We start from the raw sequence: 21,163 nt of genomic DNA on the forward strand, positions 1-21,163 counted from the left end.
AATGGGGACACAGACACTAGGAGACATGGGGACACAGACACAAGGGACACTGGCTGGGAGGCATGGGGACACAGACACTTGGGGACACTGGGAGACATGGGGCACTTGTGGACATAGACATGGGGACACTGGGAGGCATGGGGACACTAAGGACACAGAGACATGGGGACACAGACATTGGGAGACATGGGGACACTGAGACACTAGGGACTCTGGCTGGGAGACATAGGGACACTGGGAGCCATGGGGACACTGAGACACTAGCTGGGAGACATGGGGACATTGAGAGACATGGGCACACAGACACTTGGGGACACTGGGAGACATGGGGCACTTATGGACATAGACATGGGGACACAGACATTTGGGGACACTGGGGGACATGGGGACACTAAGGACATAGAGACATGGGGACACAGACACTGGGAGACATGGGAACACTGAGACACTAGGGACACTGGCTGGGAAACATAGGGACACTGGGAGACATGGGGACACTGGCTGGGAGTCATGGGGACACTGGGAGACATGAGGACATTGAGAGACATGGGGACACATATACTGGGAGACTAGGGGACACTGGGAGCCATGGGGACACAGACATTTGGGGAAACTAAGACACTAGGGACACTGAAAGACATAGGGACACAGACACTAGGGACACTGGCTGGGAGGCATGGGGACAGACACTGGGAGACATGGGGCACTTGTGGACATAGACATGGGGACACTGGGAGACATGGGGACACTAAGACATTTGGGGGCACTGGGAGACATGGGGACACTAAGGACACAGAGACATGGGGACACAGAGACTGGGAGACATGGGGAGACATGGGGAAACTGAGACACTAGCTGGGAGACATAGGGACACTGGGAGACATGGGGACACTGGCTGGGAGTAATGGGGACACTGGGGGACATGGGGACACTGAGAGACATGTGTCCCCATGTCTCCCTGCTGCCTTTCCCCCCATCCTTCACATACCTGAGCTGTAGTCTGTCTCTGCAGGCTGGGAGCTGCTGTCTGGACTCTGTGCTGTGTAGCTGCTCCCCCGCGGATCAGTGAGTAGAGAGAGGCAGGGAGATGCTGTAACTTCCTATCCCTGTCTCTCTCCACACACAGTGACCCCTACTGGCCGGTGCTGGCATTGCAGAGTAATCTCCGTTTATACGGAGAAAAATATTTGCATTTTTATTGCTGGTATTGCTGCAGTACCGTAATGGCCAGGCAGCCTCCAATACCAGCTGTGCCTTAAAATACAAGTCAGGTGGTAAACCTAAGAGTAGTCTGTGTAAAAAAAAAAAAAAGTTAATTTTTTTTTTTTTTTTTTTACAATGGGCCTATTCCATGGGCCTGGGCCTGGAGCTGCAGCTCCATCAGCCCCTATGTTAATCCGGCCCTGGTGGCAACCCCCCATCCCTCTCTTATTCCATCTTAATTTATGTTCTTGTCATTGTCTGCCATCATCTTCTCTTTAAAAAAAAAAAAAAAAGCACTGAAAATGTTATTGTTTGTTTCTTCCAGATCAAATTTATTGGATCTTGAAAACATCTGATTAGGCCCCCCTACCTTATCTGTCTTCTTGTGTTGTTACATTTACCATTTAGGCTGCTCTATGTCAACTGACATGTTCCTAATCCATTTTTTTCTGTAATATAATATCCATATTTGGAAACTTGGTATGTTTGACCTCTGAGGATAAACCTCAGTTCTATTGGTGGAAAGAGTGGTTTAGCACTTTACACAAATGGTTTGACCTGGGCCACCTCTACACACTTTTCCTAAAGGCCCCATGTGTTAGTCTATCTTGCTTGCCTTATGGTTTTCCAATACATTCTCATCATTAGAAATGATCATAGTGTGTTTGAAGCCTACTTTTGTGATGTCCTTGCATCCAACCAATCATATATTAGTCTACACACTTTTGCTAGACAACTCAACCCATACCATCCTGCTGTGACACAATATCAAGGAGAGACCCTATAATTGGGGATTTACACCACTATATGCTGTTTTATCTGGAGCTGATTTAAGCTCCACTACACGCGAGTTGCCATGTGTGATCTTACATATTGTGTGCACCTCATTGTACTGGCATATTGCACTATTGGTTTCCTCCTTGTTCTCTTTTACATGTTGCCAAGAAACTAAGCCTTCACCAAAACCACTGCATGAAAATTTGGGGCTTTAGAGAATACTGTTTTGGGACTGTTTTCATACCTGGTACCCTATGTTTTTATCTATGTTGTAACATTATCTGGATTTATTTATCTTTTATCTGATTGATAGTGTTTTTACCTACTGTCATGTTTCTGAGCAGGTCAGCGAGGAGACCTATGCTTGTGTTGGCTTGAGGTTCTTTAATTTGAATCTTTGACATGTTTAGACAAGGAAACAATGAAAGTAACAGGATAAAGAGGGAAGTGGAACAATAAAGACAGAGGGAGAAGGCAGAACCTATAAACTGGATTACAGGTAAGTATAATGGTAAGAGGAAATCTAGAAGTGAAATAATAGGTTAGGACAGTGGTAGTCAACCTTTTTCTACCTACCGCCCACTAATGCATCTTTTTGGTTGAAAAAATGTCCTTACCCCACACCAGTTTTCGCGCAAATGCAGAATATTTTTTAGAAAGGAGGGTGTTTTTAAAAAAATAAATGTACGTACATTTATCTTTTTATTTCTACTTAATGCAGGTTTATAAGGTTTTTAACTTTATAAAGTTTAATGAGAAAACAATAAAGTAAATTGAAATTACCTTTACTAGTGATTAATGAGATCCTTGAGGTTGATGCTGCGAGACTAAATATTTGATATCGATTTTCGTAAGGAACAAACGAAGGTCTCTTTCAGTGATATTCAGACGACTTCTCTGTTTGCGCATAATATGATTTCTCATTTGTGCGTCAGCTCATCTCCTCTCCCTCCTCAATTCCCCTCCCCACCTTTTTTTCCCTTTTTTCTATTTTTTAACCTTCCTTGTAGCAATGGAAGGCTGAGCTAGGTAGCCCACTTACTATAGTTCACTATAACAGACAGGCACACATACAGACACACACACACACACGACACAGACACAAATACAGACACATGCATACACACACACACACACACACACACGACATACATACACACACACACATACAGACACACACACAAGACACACACACAAGACACACATAAAGACACACATAAAGACACACATAAAGACACACACACAGACACACACACAGACACACACACAAGACACACACACAGACACACAGACACACACACAGACACACACACAGACACACACACAAGACACACACACAAGACACACACACAGACACACAGACACACACACAGACACACACACATACAGACACACACACACATACAGACACACATTCAGACACACATACAGACACACACACACACACATACACACACACGACACACATACATACACACACAGACAGACACACATACACAAGACATACACACACGACACACAGACAGACACACATACACAAGACACACACACGACACATACATACACACACACGACACATACACACACACACACGACACATACATACACACACGACACATACATACACACACACACGACACATACATACACATACACACACAACACATACACACACACACACACACGACACATACAGACACACACACACGACACACAGACACACAAAGACACATACAGGAACACCGACAGACACACATACACACAAGACACATACATACAGACACACACAAGACACACATACAGACACACACACATGCAGGCACACAAGACACACATATATACAGACACACACACACACACACACAAGACATACATACAAAGACACACACACATTATATTTAAGTCACCCTCCTGTTTCCTACCTTTTAGATGCAGGAGGGTGACTTTCCATGGGGTCCAGTGGTGGCTCGGGTGGATGGGAGTCAGAGTTCCCACTCTGACTCCCTGGTCTTCCTCCCGCGCGGCTCTCAGTGTTAGCTGGGAGGAGTGATGTGCAGTCACTTCCTCCCAGCTCTGTGCTGTCATCACAGGGGGCCCGGTTGCGCTGTTAATGCACCCAGCGCTGACCGGGCCCCCTCACAATTCACATCCATCGGGTGGCACTGACAGCATGGGCCACCCGATGGACCCCTCCATATGCGGTTTGCCGCGCAGGCCGGGGCCGCAAATGGTCACGGCGGTACCCAGTCGCAGGGGTACCGCCGGCTCGCGCCCGCCCGGTCGTCAAAACCTGGAAATCCCTACCGCCCACCTGGAATCCTAAAACGCCCACTAGTGGGCGGTAGGGACCAGGTTGACGACCCATGGGTTAGGAGGAAGAAGGAGAACCTACAAACGAGATAATAGGTTGAAAGTGGTCTGGGTGCCTATAGTGGTCCTTTAATTATTGAGATTAATATTGCTCATCTTATGTATGATGTATAATGTTCTTCAGTAGGATGATCTGGATATTAAGGGGGGTGCTATAATACAGTCATTTATTCATAAAGTGCCAGTCTCAATAGGAAAAAGACTATACATACCGTAATTCTGTTTATCCTGTCATTCAGAAAAGGCATTTCCACATCATGAATATCCATACTATACAACCTAGCAATATGCTATAAAATTCAGATGGTAAACTAAATTTGATCTGATAATTAAGCAGGTGCAACTTTTGACCTTTTATTTACGGTATATTTTGTTGTGTACAGGAAACGTGCTCAGAAAGGAAAATAGAGTGTTAATACATAACAATACTTAATCATAAGTGCAATAATAGTGAACTTTAAGACAACCTAAATAGCATGTGAAGATGGCTGTGTAAAATGAAGAAGAGAATTTGGAGAATTTGTGAGTGATGACACAATTGCCATGTTTCTTAACAAGAAATTAAACAGTTAAAACACATGCTTAAATAAAGGATAAATACTTCCCCAAAATATAGCTCCCCTCCAGAAAACGCTTTGCTCCGCTGTGTGAAAACAATAAATACATCAAGCAGGATGCACTTATATAGTGAATAAATGTCGGATATTGAAGGCAAATTTCTGTATGTAGTTGACTATCTTCCAATGTTATTGCTTAAAACATGTCAGTTTCATATCAATATAAGATAAATAAAAGCATACATATTGTGTAATAATGTAATATTGACAAACAAAGACAGTTTTATTAAAAAAATAAAATCACACTCACACTATGAAAAGGCCCTCAATATAATGAAGTGGAAATTTGTTTTAGGTATAGAGAGCATAAAAGAACATCCAAACTCTTATCTTTATCACATAAATGCTGCAGTTGGTGCCCAACACATTTAGTCAAGCAGAATATGACTTCACCCTGAGATATATTTGCACGACAAAACACTTTCACACTACCAATGTTCTAATATTGCAGCACAAAGATAGATATTTGTTCAGACTTCAAATAAAAGCTTTAGTGTGTATGTGTGTGTGTGTGTGTGTGTGTATTACATACACTGCAAAGCAATCACAATCAAAGATACATTTATGCATGTTATACCTATAATTAACAGTAACAAACTTTGCCATGTACAAACTGAAAACTTTATTTTCCCTTACAGATTCTAGACTCTGATGATAATTGGTATAAAGCAGAGCTCCGGGGAAGCGAGGGATATGTTCCGAAAAACTATGTTCAAGTACAGAATCCAAGGTTAGTAATTATCACAAGTAACAGGTTCTAAGAAACCAAAAACCAACTGAGTCTATACACAGAAAATGGATTGTTATTATTGAAAAAACATTTAGTCTTCATGCAAGACAGCAAAATAGGTTTATTTGTATTGTGCTACTTATAACAAACATAGCAAGAATATTATTTTCCCTCTTAGAGTATGCATTTCTGAGCTAATGAAAATTGGATATTTTCTTCACAGATAATAAAATCCAACTAATTTGCTTATATTTTACATTTTTTGATTGAAAAGAAAAAAAAACAGTAAATAGTATGATGTATTTTATTTGATTGTACACTGAAATGTATTTTGCACATAAAATATTTTTTCAATTCCAGTATCAGTCTTGCTGTGGCTGCCTGTAGACTGTAAGCTCTTGGGAACATCACTCCTTATTTTTTTATTTCGTGTAGCATTCACAGACATCATTCAAAACTGCAGAAACTCTTAGCACTCTGTAAAAATGATCTATTGTAGAGCACCTCATAGAACATTAGATGTGTATATCTATACTAATGGTGTGTCAGTAACGGGTAGCAGAAATAGTCTCATCACCAAAATAATTAAATTTTGGCTTAAAAATGAGCAGAGATTGTGAAAATCACATAATGCCTCCAAGCATCCCAAGATGGTTGGAGGCAAACAGGATCAAAAATGCATAAAAGTGCCGGCCCTCATGAGAGCCCGGGGCTGAGGGGGCACCCTGATCTGTTATAGGACTGCCACTTGAGCATACTCTTCGCTCAAAACCGTTCCAAGTGTTTTAAATGCCATGCAACTCGTTCTTGTTTATTTTTCTTGCAGTATGATATACTGTTGATGTGTTCTAATGATGTTTTTAGTTCTAGAGGTCACAATCCCAGCGACTTCAACGAACATGAAATGTAACACTTAAAACTATATACGCCTCACCGTGTCTAGTGTTTATCTTCCTATATCCCTGTGTGTCCTACCTACTCGACACGAGCAGCCATCTTTACCTGGGCTGTTAGTTAGCATTAAATAATGCTGTATAATTAGTCTAACTTACCATTTAGGCAACCCGTTTAGCTTTTGGCCTACTTAGACATGGTGACTCAGCTCGGAAATGTAAACCCACTTTCCGTTTTGTTGACTAAGCTTGATTTATTATTTCATATTGCATAATCTAATTTACTACATTTTTTGATAGCATACTCTCACAACAGTTTACTACTGATCATTAATCCTTAAAAATTGTGCATGTTTTTTCAAATGTCCTTTTTTTAATTTTATTTCATGCTTTGTACATTCATCTTCTTGTTATTTGCTTTTGGGGCACGACAAGCTTGCTTGTAACACTATGCACAGCAAAAATAAAGAATTAAAATGATTTTTTTTTTTTTTTTTTTTTAAACGCTTAAAAGCGGAATCGTGTTTTTTTTTGTTTGTTTTTTAATGTTCATAGCTGGTGGGAAACCTATTAGGCAGTAGGTTGCAGCCAATGGCTGGTATTAAAAAGGCTGGACAATAGGGTAAGAGTCAAGATAAATCAATATAAAAGTAGTATAAATTCACAGAAACGTATGACACATGCTCATTTTCTTTTTTTCAGCATAGTAGGCAACACAGTATAAGGGAAATAAGCAATATATATAATAAAAAGTTAAAATAGAACCATCACTGATAAACTCACTGTTTCATTTAAAAACAAGAACAAAACACAGAGAGAGGCATGCGCTTTATGTATTTATTTTAAACAAAAGCAATCATTTCATTACAATGTTGGCAACAGTTTACTTTCCAGCTAAGAACACCCAATATTTACCTTGTGTTCACGTGGCAGAGATTGTTATATTGAATATTTGGAAAGGGATTGGACTCATGATTCTGCAGTTTATTCAGTAAAAAAAAAAAAAAAAATAACAGAAAGAATATCACCAGTACACTCATAGAGGGTCCATGTAGTATAAAAAAAATGATTAATAGGGGAAGGGCATTAAAAAGGCCTGGAGAAATGAATCATAATTTTATGAATCATAATCTATCACAAAAAAGTTCTTCAGTCAGTGTCTGATGTCATTGGACAATCTTTAGATCTCTCACTAACAGGGTGAGGACCAACAGGTAAGCATCCATGTTTTGTACAACTACAATCCCCACAATGCTTTGCAGGTCTAATGTTAGTTGTTTCTTTACTTTTTGGCAGTGCCTGGTGTAGCTTACTCCAGAAATGTAATCCTTGTTCACTGGGAATAGAAAGATATCAGCCATGCCTCACTGATGAGCTGTAGGAGAAGCTGTGATAGTAGAACAGAAACCTATTAGCGATTTACACGATAGCACTTGTTATCATACATTTGGGATACATTGCAAGAGTTTGAATGGAAACATCAGCTTTAATAACCGCGTGGCTTTCAATGCATCAGTACATCACCAATTCCCTATTAAAATATACATTCCATGACATCTCACCCTGGTAAATGCTACGTTCTATTATTGCTGTTACTGGTGACGTCAAAGTCATTTTCAAAAGCCAAAAGTTTACAATGCAAAGTAAAGGCCATAGAGAGAAAAATAAATGTAATGGGCACAAAGCTTAGTTAACACCCAAAACAACAACAACAACAGCCTAAACAGCCTACAAACAACTTTCTGTTCTGGAATGTCTTTTAGTAAGTATATTGTATTGGACTGACTTTGTAATCCTGGGAATTTATTTCTTCAGATGAGCCATTTCATTTCCATTTCTGCTACTGATAGAGGTACAATTCCCCTATAGTAGAGTCATGAATAACACCAATTACATTGTCCTAGTTATATGACACCCACTAGAATAGAGTCTTTAAAGGGGCAGCTCTGTTAGGACAGTGGCTCTCATTTGTGTCCCAGTTTGTCATTGTGGTATATTTGCCAGATGCCAGAGGTAGAATCTTATATAACGTTTAATGTATCCAAACAATGTCACTTATAATTGCATTTCTTCTTTTCAGAATCTGAAGAGCATTAATAGTAATGAGATGTAACAGTACATAAAGCATCTTCACTCTAAACCTGTGACTATCCCCCTTTCCCCTGTTTGTATGGACAAATGTAAATTAAACCAATAAATTGCAATAATTGTTAAACTGGAAACTTAAATGCCCCCAATTCTATTATTATTTTACCCTGCTGCATGCCTCCGCAGTAATAAATATTGTGCTTTTTATGCAATTTGACATAATCATTAATTATCGTTAAACATGCCTGTGTTTTAGTAATTGCTGATATTATGAATCACTGTATTAAACATGAAATTCCAGATCAAATAAATCTCTAATACTTTGTACTTGTAATGATCATTTTACTTCATGTAATACTTGATAGTGTTTCTTATAAAGGGATTAGCAATTACAAGCTGCCTTAATACGCAGATTATTTACGTAATCTGATGTTCTCGTTAAACTTTCTCTGTGTTTGATGTTATAGATGGTACAGGGAGAACATATCCCGTGCGGATGCAGAGAATTTACTCATGGGCAAATGTCTTGGATCTTTCATCATTCGAGGCAGCCAGACCTCCAAAGGGGAATTCTCAATCTCAGTCAGGTATCGTTGTAAATCTTTTTTCATAAGGATATATATATATATATTTATTTATTTATTTATTTATTTATTTATTTTTAAACAATGATGTTTACCAGGAGGGATACATTGAGATTTTGCTCTCACCATTGTATCTTGATTTGTCATTCACAAATTTATAGAGAATATGATAGCAAGTTGTCATTGCTTAAGGTTGCCTACCCCAGATCTATGATTTAGATTCAAGATAAACTAATGTAGAAAATCCTACTTTTTAAAAACTATTTTCCGGTCACCTTGCTGCTTTCATTCGGTGGATGCCAGCCACACAGCTGGGTGCCATTATCTATTGGAAAGTAAAGTGCTTTACTTTTTGTGTCTATGCATAGTGTATATCCTTTGGGAAGGGAGTTAAAAGTGCTTTGGAGAGTTCCATAGGTCAACATAACCTATGTTATGAGGGCGATGCAGTATTATCTTCTCTGCGACCTTTATGTGTGGATGGTGGGTCCATTAGTGTATATAGTTCTGCCAGGAGAAGGAGAATGCAATGAAAGATGGGGTGAAGAGCAGGTCATGGAAAGTAAATGAAAGACAAAATGTAACTCAAAAATAAATCGAAGCAAGCTGACTATAAACTTGCCATGGTTTTTCGAATTTCTTTATATTGTCCACATGTATGTGTTTTCTTATGCACCACCTATCTCCCCTGTAGCCCTCCTTATGTGTTTCCTTGGTCATTTCCAAAAAAATTCTACAGATGCTTGTCAGTGTTTTATTGCTGTGATATTACTCGGTGATATTCTCAATTAAACACTATACGTCACAGGCTTGTAATGCTGGTGAGGAGTGTTATCAACAAGCAAAGTTACAATATGCCCCTTTTCAAATCATACCCACTTGAAGTGACCTTCTCTCATCCTCTGTTCTCACCCCTCACTGCCAAAACTTCAAAACGTACCTACAGAATGTCTCCAGGGCAGAACTATTCCAATATCTCATCTTGTATGACTTTTACCATAGTTTCGAATCTCTTAAGACGGTCTTCTAAATTAATCTATTTCAGCTAGTTTATCTTCTCCCTGGGTAATGTAATTCCTCTAAGCACCAAAATAACTTTAGCTAAGCATAAATACAGCGATTGTCCCTTTAAACCAGTACGCCCCTTTCTCTATCACTATCTGTTCCTCCCACTCTACAGTTTTCTTCCACACTCCTTCTTTCATTAGTGTAACTAGAATGCATGCGTAATACCTGGGGATCTCACCCCCTCCCGTTTGAAACGCCTTCCTCTTGTACCTCACCCCGTAAGCTCATTTGAGTAGGACCCTCTTCATCTTTTGTTCATGTTAATATTTACTGTCTCCTATTTGCCACTTATACCTATATTATAATATAGTAATACTCTCTGGAACATTTTGGGGCTATATAAAAAATGACATTAATGATTATGAAATAACAATACTAATATCTGATTTGAAAGGGCATATTGTGTTCAGTGATGTTTTGTTATAATAAAAGCTGCAATGTGAAACTATTCTATATGTATTGCCTTTAAATGAAGTACTTTCAATTTACTTATTGCAGCCCTTCCCACTGATTTCATTGGTGGAGCATTTGGAACACAGTGATGATGTCAAAGCTGCCAGGCTCATTTATATGTGACATTGCAGCAGCCTTGATGTTTTTTCGCCTTGCACGCTTGTGCTAATTTTACAGTTGGTCAAACTAGCCTTTTTTTTTTTCTTTTTCCAGAAATACAAAGCAAACTATTTAGCCTATTGCTGCAGTCTTGCATCTACAGAAAAGTCATTGTGAGGTTGCTTATTATAATTTTATAAATAGAATCTTTCTGGGTTTTTTAGGAGTCTCCAATTTAACTTGTAAAATTGTGGCCCACATTGAACAATGTCCTTCATTAAATACTCATTGTTTTAATGCTGCGTCTGACAGCAGAAGGGTTAATCCCTGCCTGCTCTATTCTACTCGGAAAGCAGCTTCTCTTCTCATTACGGAGAGATCTCCTTGTGATCCCTGCATTCTAGAACGCGTGGGCAACTGTCAGACATAAGCCCCCAGTAACAAGTCTGAAACGCACGGGAGCTATGGAGGCAAGGATGATAGTTTTATACATGCCTAGCATACACCCGTGATTAAAGTGCTGCTTGTACCATTTGTAATGGGGCAAATTAATGTCATGGACTAAGACATCACACTGTGACTGGCACTTACACCTGTGTTCTGTTAACTAGAAAGAGAAAAAGAAGGAACTTTCTTGGGTTACTTAATAGATTAGAAAGGATTATGCCTTTGCACATTACAGTACAGATGCCAGAGGCAAAAGATAATTGATATTACTGCTTCCCAAGTGGTTGCAGAGGCTGCATTGTGTTTTCTGCATTGGTACTGCAATGCGAGTACTGCAATTTGTATCTGTACTGGGAGTTTTTTTGTGATTTTCCTATCTACCTATATCGGAAATACCAGATAAAATACAGCAGTCATTTACTATCAACCCAGAAAAAGCTAGAAAAATGCTGTTAACACGACTAAAAACGTGCAAATTATCCCCTTCACTCCAGGGAAGGCTTATTAGTTATAGTATAAAGTCTAATATATGAATGAAATTAAACAAAAATGTACGTACTCACTCACTTACCAAAACCCCATATACATGTTTTAATAACAGTGGTTTTTAACACAAGTGTGGAGTTTATTTATTGTAAGTTCATCTAGGTTAACTACTGTTGGTAACTATTTATAATGGCATTATCATTGACATGCCTCCTAAGATTTTCTAACTGACTATTGTACGCCGATGCAATAGATGTTAAAAGGTGCAAAACCTACCCATAAGAATTGAATAAATACATGATAAATCCAATATTTTATTATTTTTTTTTAAGTCACAATTACACCTCAGTGGTGTTCGATTACTGAATTTCACACTAAAGGAAAGTCAGTCCCACTAATGAGCAAAACCAGCGCAAGCTTTTTGGTAGCTCTCAAAACACAACAATCAAAAAATAAGAGACAAATCATGTGTGCCTCCACTGATAACAACCAACATATAACATTTACCATTTTGCACACTGGATATATATCAAGAAAAAAAGCACAAATTATAGTTTATTGCCATGGCAACTCCACCAGGACTCATAGGTTTGCTCACCACATTCACACTTAACCCATGATCATCTGAGCATATTGCCTTAAATGTTTGCATACACCTGACTTGCCAAATTTCACTAGTTTTCACTTAAAACAACGTATACAAATGCTTATAGATATAAATATACTCAAATATAGAATAAATAAATGTAATATAGGACAGAAGCCATTGAGTTCTCTTTTTGGGATGGCAAAGGGTGGTATTTTTTACCATTTAACATGAAAACCAAGTGCTTCTTGGAGTTTAATCTCTATGGGAGACATTTCAACTTTGGGCAACAATTCATTACCAGTCCTTAAACATTACATTTTGTAACAAGGAAACTGACCATAATCGCTAACGACAGTGGCTGGTATTTTAACGATTATCAAATTCTTAAATAATTGTGACAAGCATGGAAAAGAGCCCAGTGTTTTTATAGTCACTACAATCACTGTAATCACATTCAGCTTTATTCAGATTTAAATGCATCTTTGTTATCACTTTACAATGTACATACAAGGGCAAATGCAGCAGCAATTATTAAAAATACTATAAAAATGTACTCTTTTACAATTTATACTTCATACCATAATTCCTCTAGTACTTAAAAAAATACAATCATCCTTCTTCATTGATACCAATTTTAATCCTAATAATACATTGACTTTATACAATAGAACCACCATATACAGATTCAGCATACAACCCATGACCTCAATTTAAGTCAAAATTCTATCCCATAAAACCCATATACAGTTAATACATCTAGTGCAAATAAATACCAAATCCTTAACAATATATCTTTATCATGTGACATAAAGGGCTTAATGTGAGCCCACAAGGCCACATGCATAAAGTGCAAAGTGTAAGCACATAAACTATATATATATATATATAGTGCAAAACAAATGAGCACATATGGTAAGTGAAAATGTAAGCACATAAAATGTGCAAATACAAAAAGTAAACATAAGTCATGTGTAAAAAATACATAATGCACATAAAGTGCAAAAATGTGAACACATAATAATGTGCATAAAAGTGCAAAAACGAGGGGCGTGGTCTGACTGCCGACCGTGATGGCCGCCTAAAGTCAGAGCTCCGCAACAGAGGCTCCATAAACAGCACTATAATTAGCAGCAACCTACTTCAACCGCACCTGAAACTGAACCGTACCTTCTCCAGACTGCCCAAGTGGACCCAACGCGGATGTCCAGCCGAAAACCCACCAAAAAAGGTCCCAAGGACGCCATCTCAGTGGCTGAAATGCTTGCGACACAGAGACCGTCGCCACGTGGCAACATGGTGGATGCGGGCAACAGCATCCCAAGCTCCCTGGATGCACTCACAGCACCAGGATCGGCTCCTGAAGCCTCCTCCGGCGCCCTACTCCAATCGCTGGCCGAGGTTAAAGGATACCTGGCGTCTGAAATCAAGCGCACAGCGGCGGAGGTGAAGGCCGAGATTGCTGCCATCGGAGCCCGCACAACAGATACGGAACTCAGGGTGGCCAAGATGGTCGCAGCGCAAAACGACACCGCCAACCTTACCAACAGCCTCCAGAAAAAAATCACTAAATTGGAGATTGAACTGGAAGATATCTCCAATAGATCGAGACACAATAACTTGCGTATCCGAGGCCTCCCCGAAACGGTGAGAGAGGAGAACATAGAAGCTGTGCTCGTCCAATGCTTCCGCCAACACCTGCTAAACATACCAGACCACCTGTGGCTAATTGACAGGGCACACAGGGCTCTCAGAGCCAAAGGCCCGAGGACCAGTCCACCACGAGATATCATAATGAAATGGCACTACTTCACTACAAAGGAAGCCATTTTGAAGCAAAGCAGGACGCGACCATTCACGCATGATGGAACTGAAATTCACCTATACCAAGACATCACTCCTGCAACACTTCTCCGCAGACGGGCATGGAAACCAGTCACGGATCTGCTAAAGCAGAAAGGGATCGGCTTTGCATGGGGCTATCCTTTCAAGATCATAATATTACAAGGCCCCACACTGGCCATCTTGTTACCTACGACGAACATCCGAGACTTTATGAAGGACTTGGATATCACGGTACTGGATGATCTACAACTGCCGGTGAATGGCGGGGCAGCAGCGCCTACTCTACCTGACAGCTGAAACGAGGACACTCAGTAACGTATACCATAAGACTGAACGCACACTAATATTTTAATTTGTTTTTATACGTTAATGCTTTAATTAGTGCCAATTGGCCTGGAGTTGCTATATTTGTTACCAATGCTGTTGTAACAGGGGAGCTTGGGAGGAGGGTATAGGAGACCTCGTAGGCCTGCGGGAAACCGGGACCCGGGGGGCTGGGGAGCTGCAAGGGGGCACTAAAGCAGAAGCATACCGGACCTAGGGTACTACCCACACTGCTTCCCACCTAAATACAGCACACATATCCCTATAGGTGGTTAAGATATGGCACGGGTTCATCTTTATTGTCAACTACTACAATATGGTGGGTGAGACGTTGGATGAGGCGGGAACCCCCTCCCTTATACATACACAATTTTTTTTTTTTTAACTTGATTGCTTAAAGGGGAACCCACACACAGGGCTTCACGTTAAAATGGAGGGAACATTTGGGGACATTGACGCTTATCAGACTCAATTTATGGGGTTACTGACAGTAAACGCTTTTTGGACTGGGTGGAGCACAGCCCGGAAGAGCGGGAATGTCGGGTCATGTGACCTGGGAGGCCATCTGTGGCCATCACGGACGCTGTGATGCTGAGAATAAGAGGCACGCCTCACTGATGACGCTCCTCACGAGACACTTGCACTCACCGGCGTACAGCCAAGAGGGCGCCTAGGAAGGAGAAAGGCATTAAGAGGGACTACACACACGGGTACGACCCCCCACACGACTACCCCCCACAGCAGAATAGGGTATCCCCGTGCACGACTAACATAAACATACCCCTCCCCCCCGCGACCTCATGGCGCACAAAGACAGGCATGAGAACCCTGCCATACCACAGCAGGGATCTAGAAAGAGGGACGCGGAAGACAACCTTGCCCAATCTTGCCAATTGTAGCTATAGCACTCAGCAGCAGAAAGTACTGGCATGATGGAAAAGCAAACAAGGGTATCCCCCAATGGGCCAAGAGACAACTGAGATAGATAGACAAGAGGTCGGATCTAGCAGGATAGAAACCAGAGGACACCCCCCTCCCCCCACTGTACAGAAGACAAAGGATGTTCTTATATTATATGAGCCTTGCCAGGGTGCGTACCGGCTGAGCTTCCCCCCCGTTAGAGGAGATACCCTCAGCGCGGTGGACGCCCACCCCCTATAGCTCCTGGTGACTGATAAGACCCGGATAAAGTTACCAATTGTTGTCCTGTATTGAGCATATAGTGAACCTGAAGAGTTCACAAAGTTTTTGTTTGTATATATAATTTGTACATTTGCTTCCACTTAGGTTGTAAACCCACTACAACCTCTTCTTTGTCTACCTCCTCTCCTCTCTACCCCCCCATCCCTCCCCCTCACCCTCCCATACCTGCCTCCGGACTTGGGCATAGGCTAGCCTACAGGGTTACACCCGCTGGGGTGGACGGCACAGACCCCGGCAGGAACAAGGAATACTCTAACAAATCGTCACGAACAGGGTAAGCCATCATACACTAACCCACCACGAACCATGGCCTTGAAAATAACCTCCTTAAATGTGAATGGCACCCACCAAACGCAGATTACTCCTTAGAGAAGTGCATCGCCAAAACGCTGACGTCACTTTTGTGCAAGAAACGCACCTGTCGCGGAACACGAGAATTACTCTAACAGACCACATATACACGAGAGCGTACGCATCACGTGCCAAATGCAAAAAAAATGTGGTTGAAATACTCATACACAAAAAATGCCCACTGCAAGTCACAAACGTACACAATGACATGGAGGGCCGGTACGTGGTACTGTTGGGCACCCTCCACTCCCACACGTATCATCTGGTGAATGTATATGCTCCAAACTCCCCCTCACCGGAGTTCTGGACAGTACTTGAAACGCTGGTAAACAATCTCCCGAGGGGAATCTTGATACTGGGAGGGGACCTTAATGCGACCCCCTGCCCCGCGATTGATCGGGGAGGGGGTCAACAGCTCCCACGCTCACAACACAGAGGGGGACAGGACAAACTGCTACACAAATTCATACTTGACACAGGACTGTTGGACCCTTGGCGAATCCAACACCCAAGTGATCATGACTATACATTCTACTCAGCCCCACACGCCACTTACTCCCGCATAGACCTTTTCCTCACGAATAGAATGGGTATGCAGTGGATGAAGACCACCGCAATTAACCTAATATCCTGGTCAGATCACACAGACATTGAAATCACTTTAAAAACTGCAGGAACACATACACCTTGGAAGTGGCAAATGAACGCCTCCCTCCTTAAGATGCCGCAGATACAGGAGAGCATTAGGCAAGAGATCTCAAACTATTTCCAAGACAACGATAACCCAGACATCTCCCCAACATAAACCAGTAATACGAGGCCTCCTCATAAAATTGCCCACACAGCATAAAAAGGAAAAATATGACAAACTAACGGACTTACAAAAGCGACTACGTAAAATAGAAATGCAACATAAACAAGCAGCGACACATACCACCACGAGAGACCTACAAGAAATTAGACGAATGCTAAGGGAGTTGATGGTGGAAAAAGTCAGCAATGACAGCCGCCACACAAAAAGGCTCTTTTATGAGAAGTCCAATAAAATGGACACCCTCCTTGCGAGAGCCCTAAGACCTAAAGCGAGTAAAGTACCAACAATAGCCATACGAACCAAACAAGGAACGATTCTGACTGACCCCAAAGATGTCAACGAGGAATTTACACAATTTTATGCCAACCTACATAATCATGCCCCTACCCTGACGGAGACTAACACAGAATACATGGGAGAGATTGCGACTTTCCTTGCCAAGGCCCTGCCACCTAGACTCCCCACAAACCTAGTAGAGCAGCTGGGAGCACCCATAGAAATGGACGAGGTACTAGCAGCCATAGCAGGGCTCAAGGGGAATAAAGCCCCGGGACCTGACGGTTTCGACGGCTCATACTATAAAACCTTAAAAGACGAACTAGCGCCACATCTAACTAAAATGTACAAACAATGGACAGAGGGAGAATGGCCACACCAAGACCTCACGAATGCAGACATTACCCTTATCCCCAAACCAGACAGGGATCCTACACATATCACCAACTACAGGCCTATATCCCTTATCAATTTCGACCTCAAAGCGTATGCCAAACTACTGGCCGCCCAACTGAACCCATTGCTCAACACATACATACACGCTGACCAGGTGGGCTTTTTCCCCACAAGACAGTTATATGAAAACACACGGAGAGCTATGGACCTCATATGGAGGGCCAGGAGGAAACAAACGCCTGCTCTGATCCTCGCCCTGGACGCGGAGAAGGCGTTTGACAGGGTACTCTGGCCCTACCTGTTCACACTATTACGCAAAATGTACCTGCCAGACACATTTGTCAATGCAGTACAGGCCCTCTATGTGAACCCCAGAGCACAAACACTGGTGCCTGGTACAGCGCCTCGCCCCTTTGCCCTCAAAAATGGAACGAGACAGGGATGCCCACTGTCCCCCCTCCTATTCATCCTAGCCCTTGAGCCATTACTAACACATATAAGGGAACACCCAGGGATCAGGGGCATCCGAATAGCGACAGAGGACTTTAAAGTCTCGGCGTATGCCGATGACATCTTGCTAACCCTCACTGACCCGAAGGACTCAGTGCCAAACTTCCTCAACCTTTTAGAAGAGTACAAGCGTGTCTCGGGGTATAAGATAAACATTGAGAAGTCGATGGGCATGCCACTAGGCTTAAATGAAGCAGACACCAATTGGTTGGCCCAAACCCACAAACTGAACATCACCCACTGACCTCTCAAATACCTAGGCTTTACTCTCCCACCTGACACCAACGACATATACACCGAAAACCACAAACGCTTGCTGTCCACTCTAATGAAAGACCTCGCTACATGGCACGAAAAACCCATCTCATGGATAGGGAGACTACATAGTGTAAAGATGAATTTGCTACCGCGCCTCCTGTTCCTCTTCCAGGCACTACCGGTGAGGGTCACCAAGGGAGACCTCAAACCACTCCAAACAGCCATAGACAAATTTATATGGACCGGGGGGAGGCACAGGATAGCGAGACAAACCCTGCATACACCCAAAAGCAAAGGGGACTGGGTCTCCCCAATTTACACGCCTACTACCTGTCGTCACAATTAGCACAAATAATAGAGTGGCACTCACCACCCAACACCCACAGGTGGGTTGACCTAGAAACCCTGCTTATGGGCACAGATCTCCCGCAATTTTGGATATGGGTCCCAAGACCTGACAGACCGGAGATTAACACAACCTGCCCAGCAATCCTGAACTCAATCAGGATCTGGGACTCCACAGCCCACAAACACGCTCTCCCTCACCCAATATCACCACTCACACCATATCTACGTAACAAGGCGTTCCCACCTGGCCTAACTGCTAGAGACTTCAGGGGCATCGAAAACACGGGCATACAACAATATCACCAGCTAAATCACGCAGGCACAACCAGAACATTCGAAGACCTTCAAACTCTTGCCCCACTAACCACTAAAGATCATTTCAGGTACCTCCAACTACGGGACTTTGCCGGCACGACCAGTGGTGTATCCTGGTTTTGTGCTGCCCCAGGCAGGACAAAACTCAGGCGCCCCCCGCGCACCCCCCCACCCAACCTTTACCCCGCCCCGCATTCTAAATACACACACATTCACTGACAGATACGCATACACTAGCTAACAGAAACACACACTCGCTAACAGAAACACACACACTAACAGACAAACTCACACTCAGTAACAGACAAACTCACACTCAGTAACAGACACACACTCACTCACTAGCAGACACAAACTAGCAGACACACACACTCACTAACATACACACACACTCACAGGCAAACACACTAACAGAAACACACTAACAGACACACTAACAGACACACACACACACACACACTAACAGACACACACACACACACACTCACACTCACTAACAGACACACACACACTCACTAACAGACACACACATTCACTAACAGACACACACACACACACTCACTAACCGACAGACACTCACTCACCGACACACACTCACTCACTAACAGACACACACACTCACACTCACTAACAGACACACACACACTCACTCACTAACAGACACACACACTCACACTAACAGACACACACACTCACACTCACTAACAGACACACTCACACTCACACTCACTAACAGACACTCACACTCACTCACATTAACACTTCTTTTTTTTTTTACTTTAACCCCCCCCAGCCTCCTTACCTTTGGGAATGCTGGGGGGGGGGGTCATCTTTCTCCCTGGTGGTCCAGTAGCTGCTGGGCGGTCGGGCGGCGCTGGCGGGCGGCTGGCGAGGGAGCACTTCCTCTGAGCTGTCTACTCAGCTCCCTCGCGCGCCGCACAGTGAGGCTGGGAGGCAGAGCCGGAATATGACATCATATTCCGGCTCCCAGCCTCACTGTGCGGCGCGCGAGGGAGCTGAGCAGACAGCTCAGAGGAAGTGCTCCCTCGCCAGCCGCCCGCCAGCGCCGCCCGACCGCCCAGCAGCAGCCCAGCATTTCTGTTAGCCGCAAGGCTAACAAGACATTTGCCTTGGGCATTTGGGGGCGGCTTTTTTTGCCGCCCCCTGGAAAATGCCGCCCAAGGCAAATGCCTTGTTTGCCTCGCGGCTAATACGCCCCTGGGCACGACACAGGTTAAAACAGCCGCCAGTGCCAATCACACATTCTATGAAACACTATGCATATCGGATGGACCACGTACCGGCCTCATCACTCTCCTATACACCCAGCTCAGCGCACCATCAGATAAGGCATACACCCCCTCATATGTTACACAATGGGAAACTGACCTACAACAAACACTGGAGGGGGGGGGGGATGGCAGGATATCTGGGAGGCAGCAGCAAAGGCATCCATATGTGTGATACACCAAGAACAGTGTTACAAGACACTTATGAGGTGGTATACCACCCCGGTCAAACTATACCGCATGGGTAAAACAATTACCGACACATGCTGGAGGGGATGTGGAGAGAAAGGCACATATCTACATATGTGGTGGACATGTCCCAAAGTAGTGACCTATTGGGAGGAGGTAGCTCACCTTCTGACAGCAGTGTTAAACAAACCACTTAGACCGGACCCCTGGTCATTCTTAATAGCTAGACCAGTTGACATCCTGACCAATAAAGAGCAGAAACTGTTCAACAAAATCACACTGGCAGCTAGAAGAGCCATGGCACAAACCTGGCTACAAATAGACGTGCCGCATATGGAAACAGGGCCGGCGCGTCCATAAGGCGGCACAGGCAGCCGCCTTAGGGCGCACCGGCCCGGGGGGCGCAAATGTCGGGGTGACCGGCAGGAGGGAAGCGCACAGCTCCCCTCTCCTGCCGGTCACTTCTTATAGCGTGGCTGAGCGGCAGCAGCATCCCCACAGACCAGTTTTCCTTCCTGCCGCGGACTGTGTGGAGGGGGCGGGGATATGAACACGTCATATCCCTGCTCCCTCTGTAGCACACAGCGCGCCCAGCAGGGGCGGTGCTACCGCTGGCCACCTTCATGTGAGCATGGGAGGACTTC

The 21,163-nt window shown here is 43.1% G+C and overlaps 1 protein-coding gene across 2 annotated transcripts in view; it reads left to right on the forward strand.

The window, feature by feature from the left end:
- GRAP2 (GRB2 related adaptor protein 2) overlaps positions 1-21,163 on the forward strand; it is a 153,654-nt gene that overhangs the window by 115,873 nt on the left and 16,618 nt on the right. For both annotated transcript variants that reach the window (XM_063427428.1, XM_063427429.1), the window contains exons 3-4: positions 5,606-5,697; positions 9,146-9,265. In XM_063427428.1, coding sequence (XP_063283498.1) covers positions 5,606-5,697; positions 9,146-9,265 — 212 coding nt within the window. The remainder of the gene's footprint in view (positions 1-5,605; positions 5,698-9,145; positions 9,266-21,163) is intronic.

This window comes from Pelobates fuscus, chromosome 7, assembly GCF_036172605.1.
Source record: "Pelobates fuscus isolate aPelFus1 chromosome 7, aPelFus1.pri, whole genome shotgun sequence".
In the NCBI taxonomy this organism is placed as follows: Eukaryota; Metazoa; Chordata; class Amphibia; order Anura; family Pelobatidae; genus Pelobates; species Pelobates fuscus.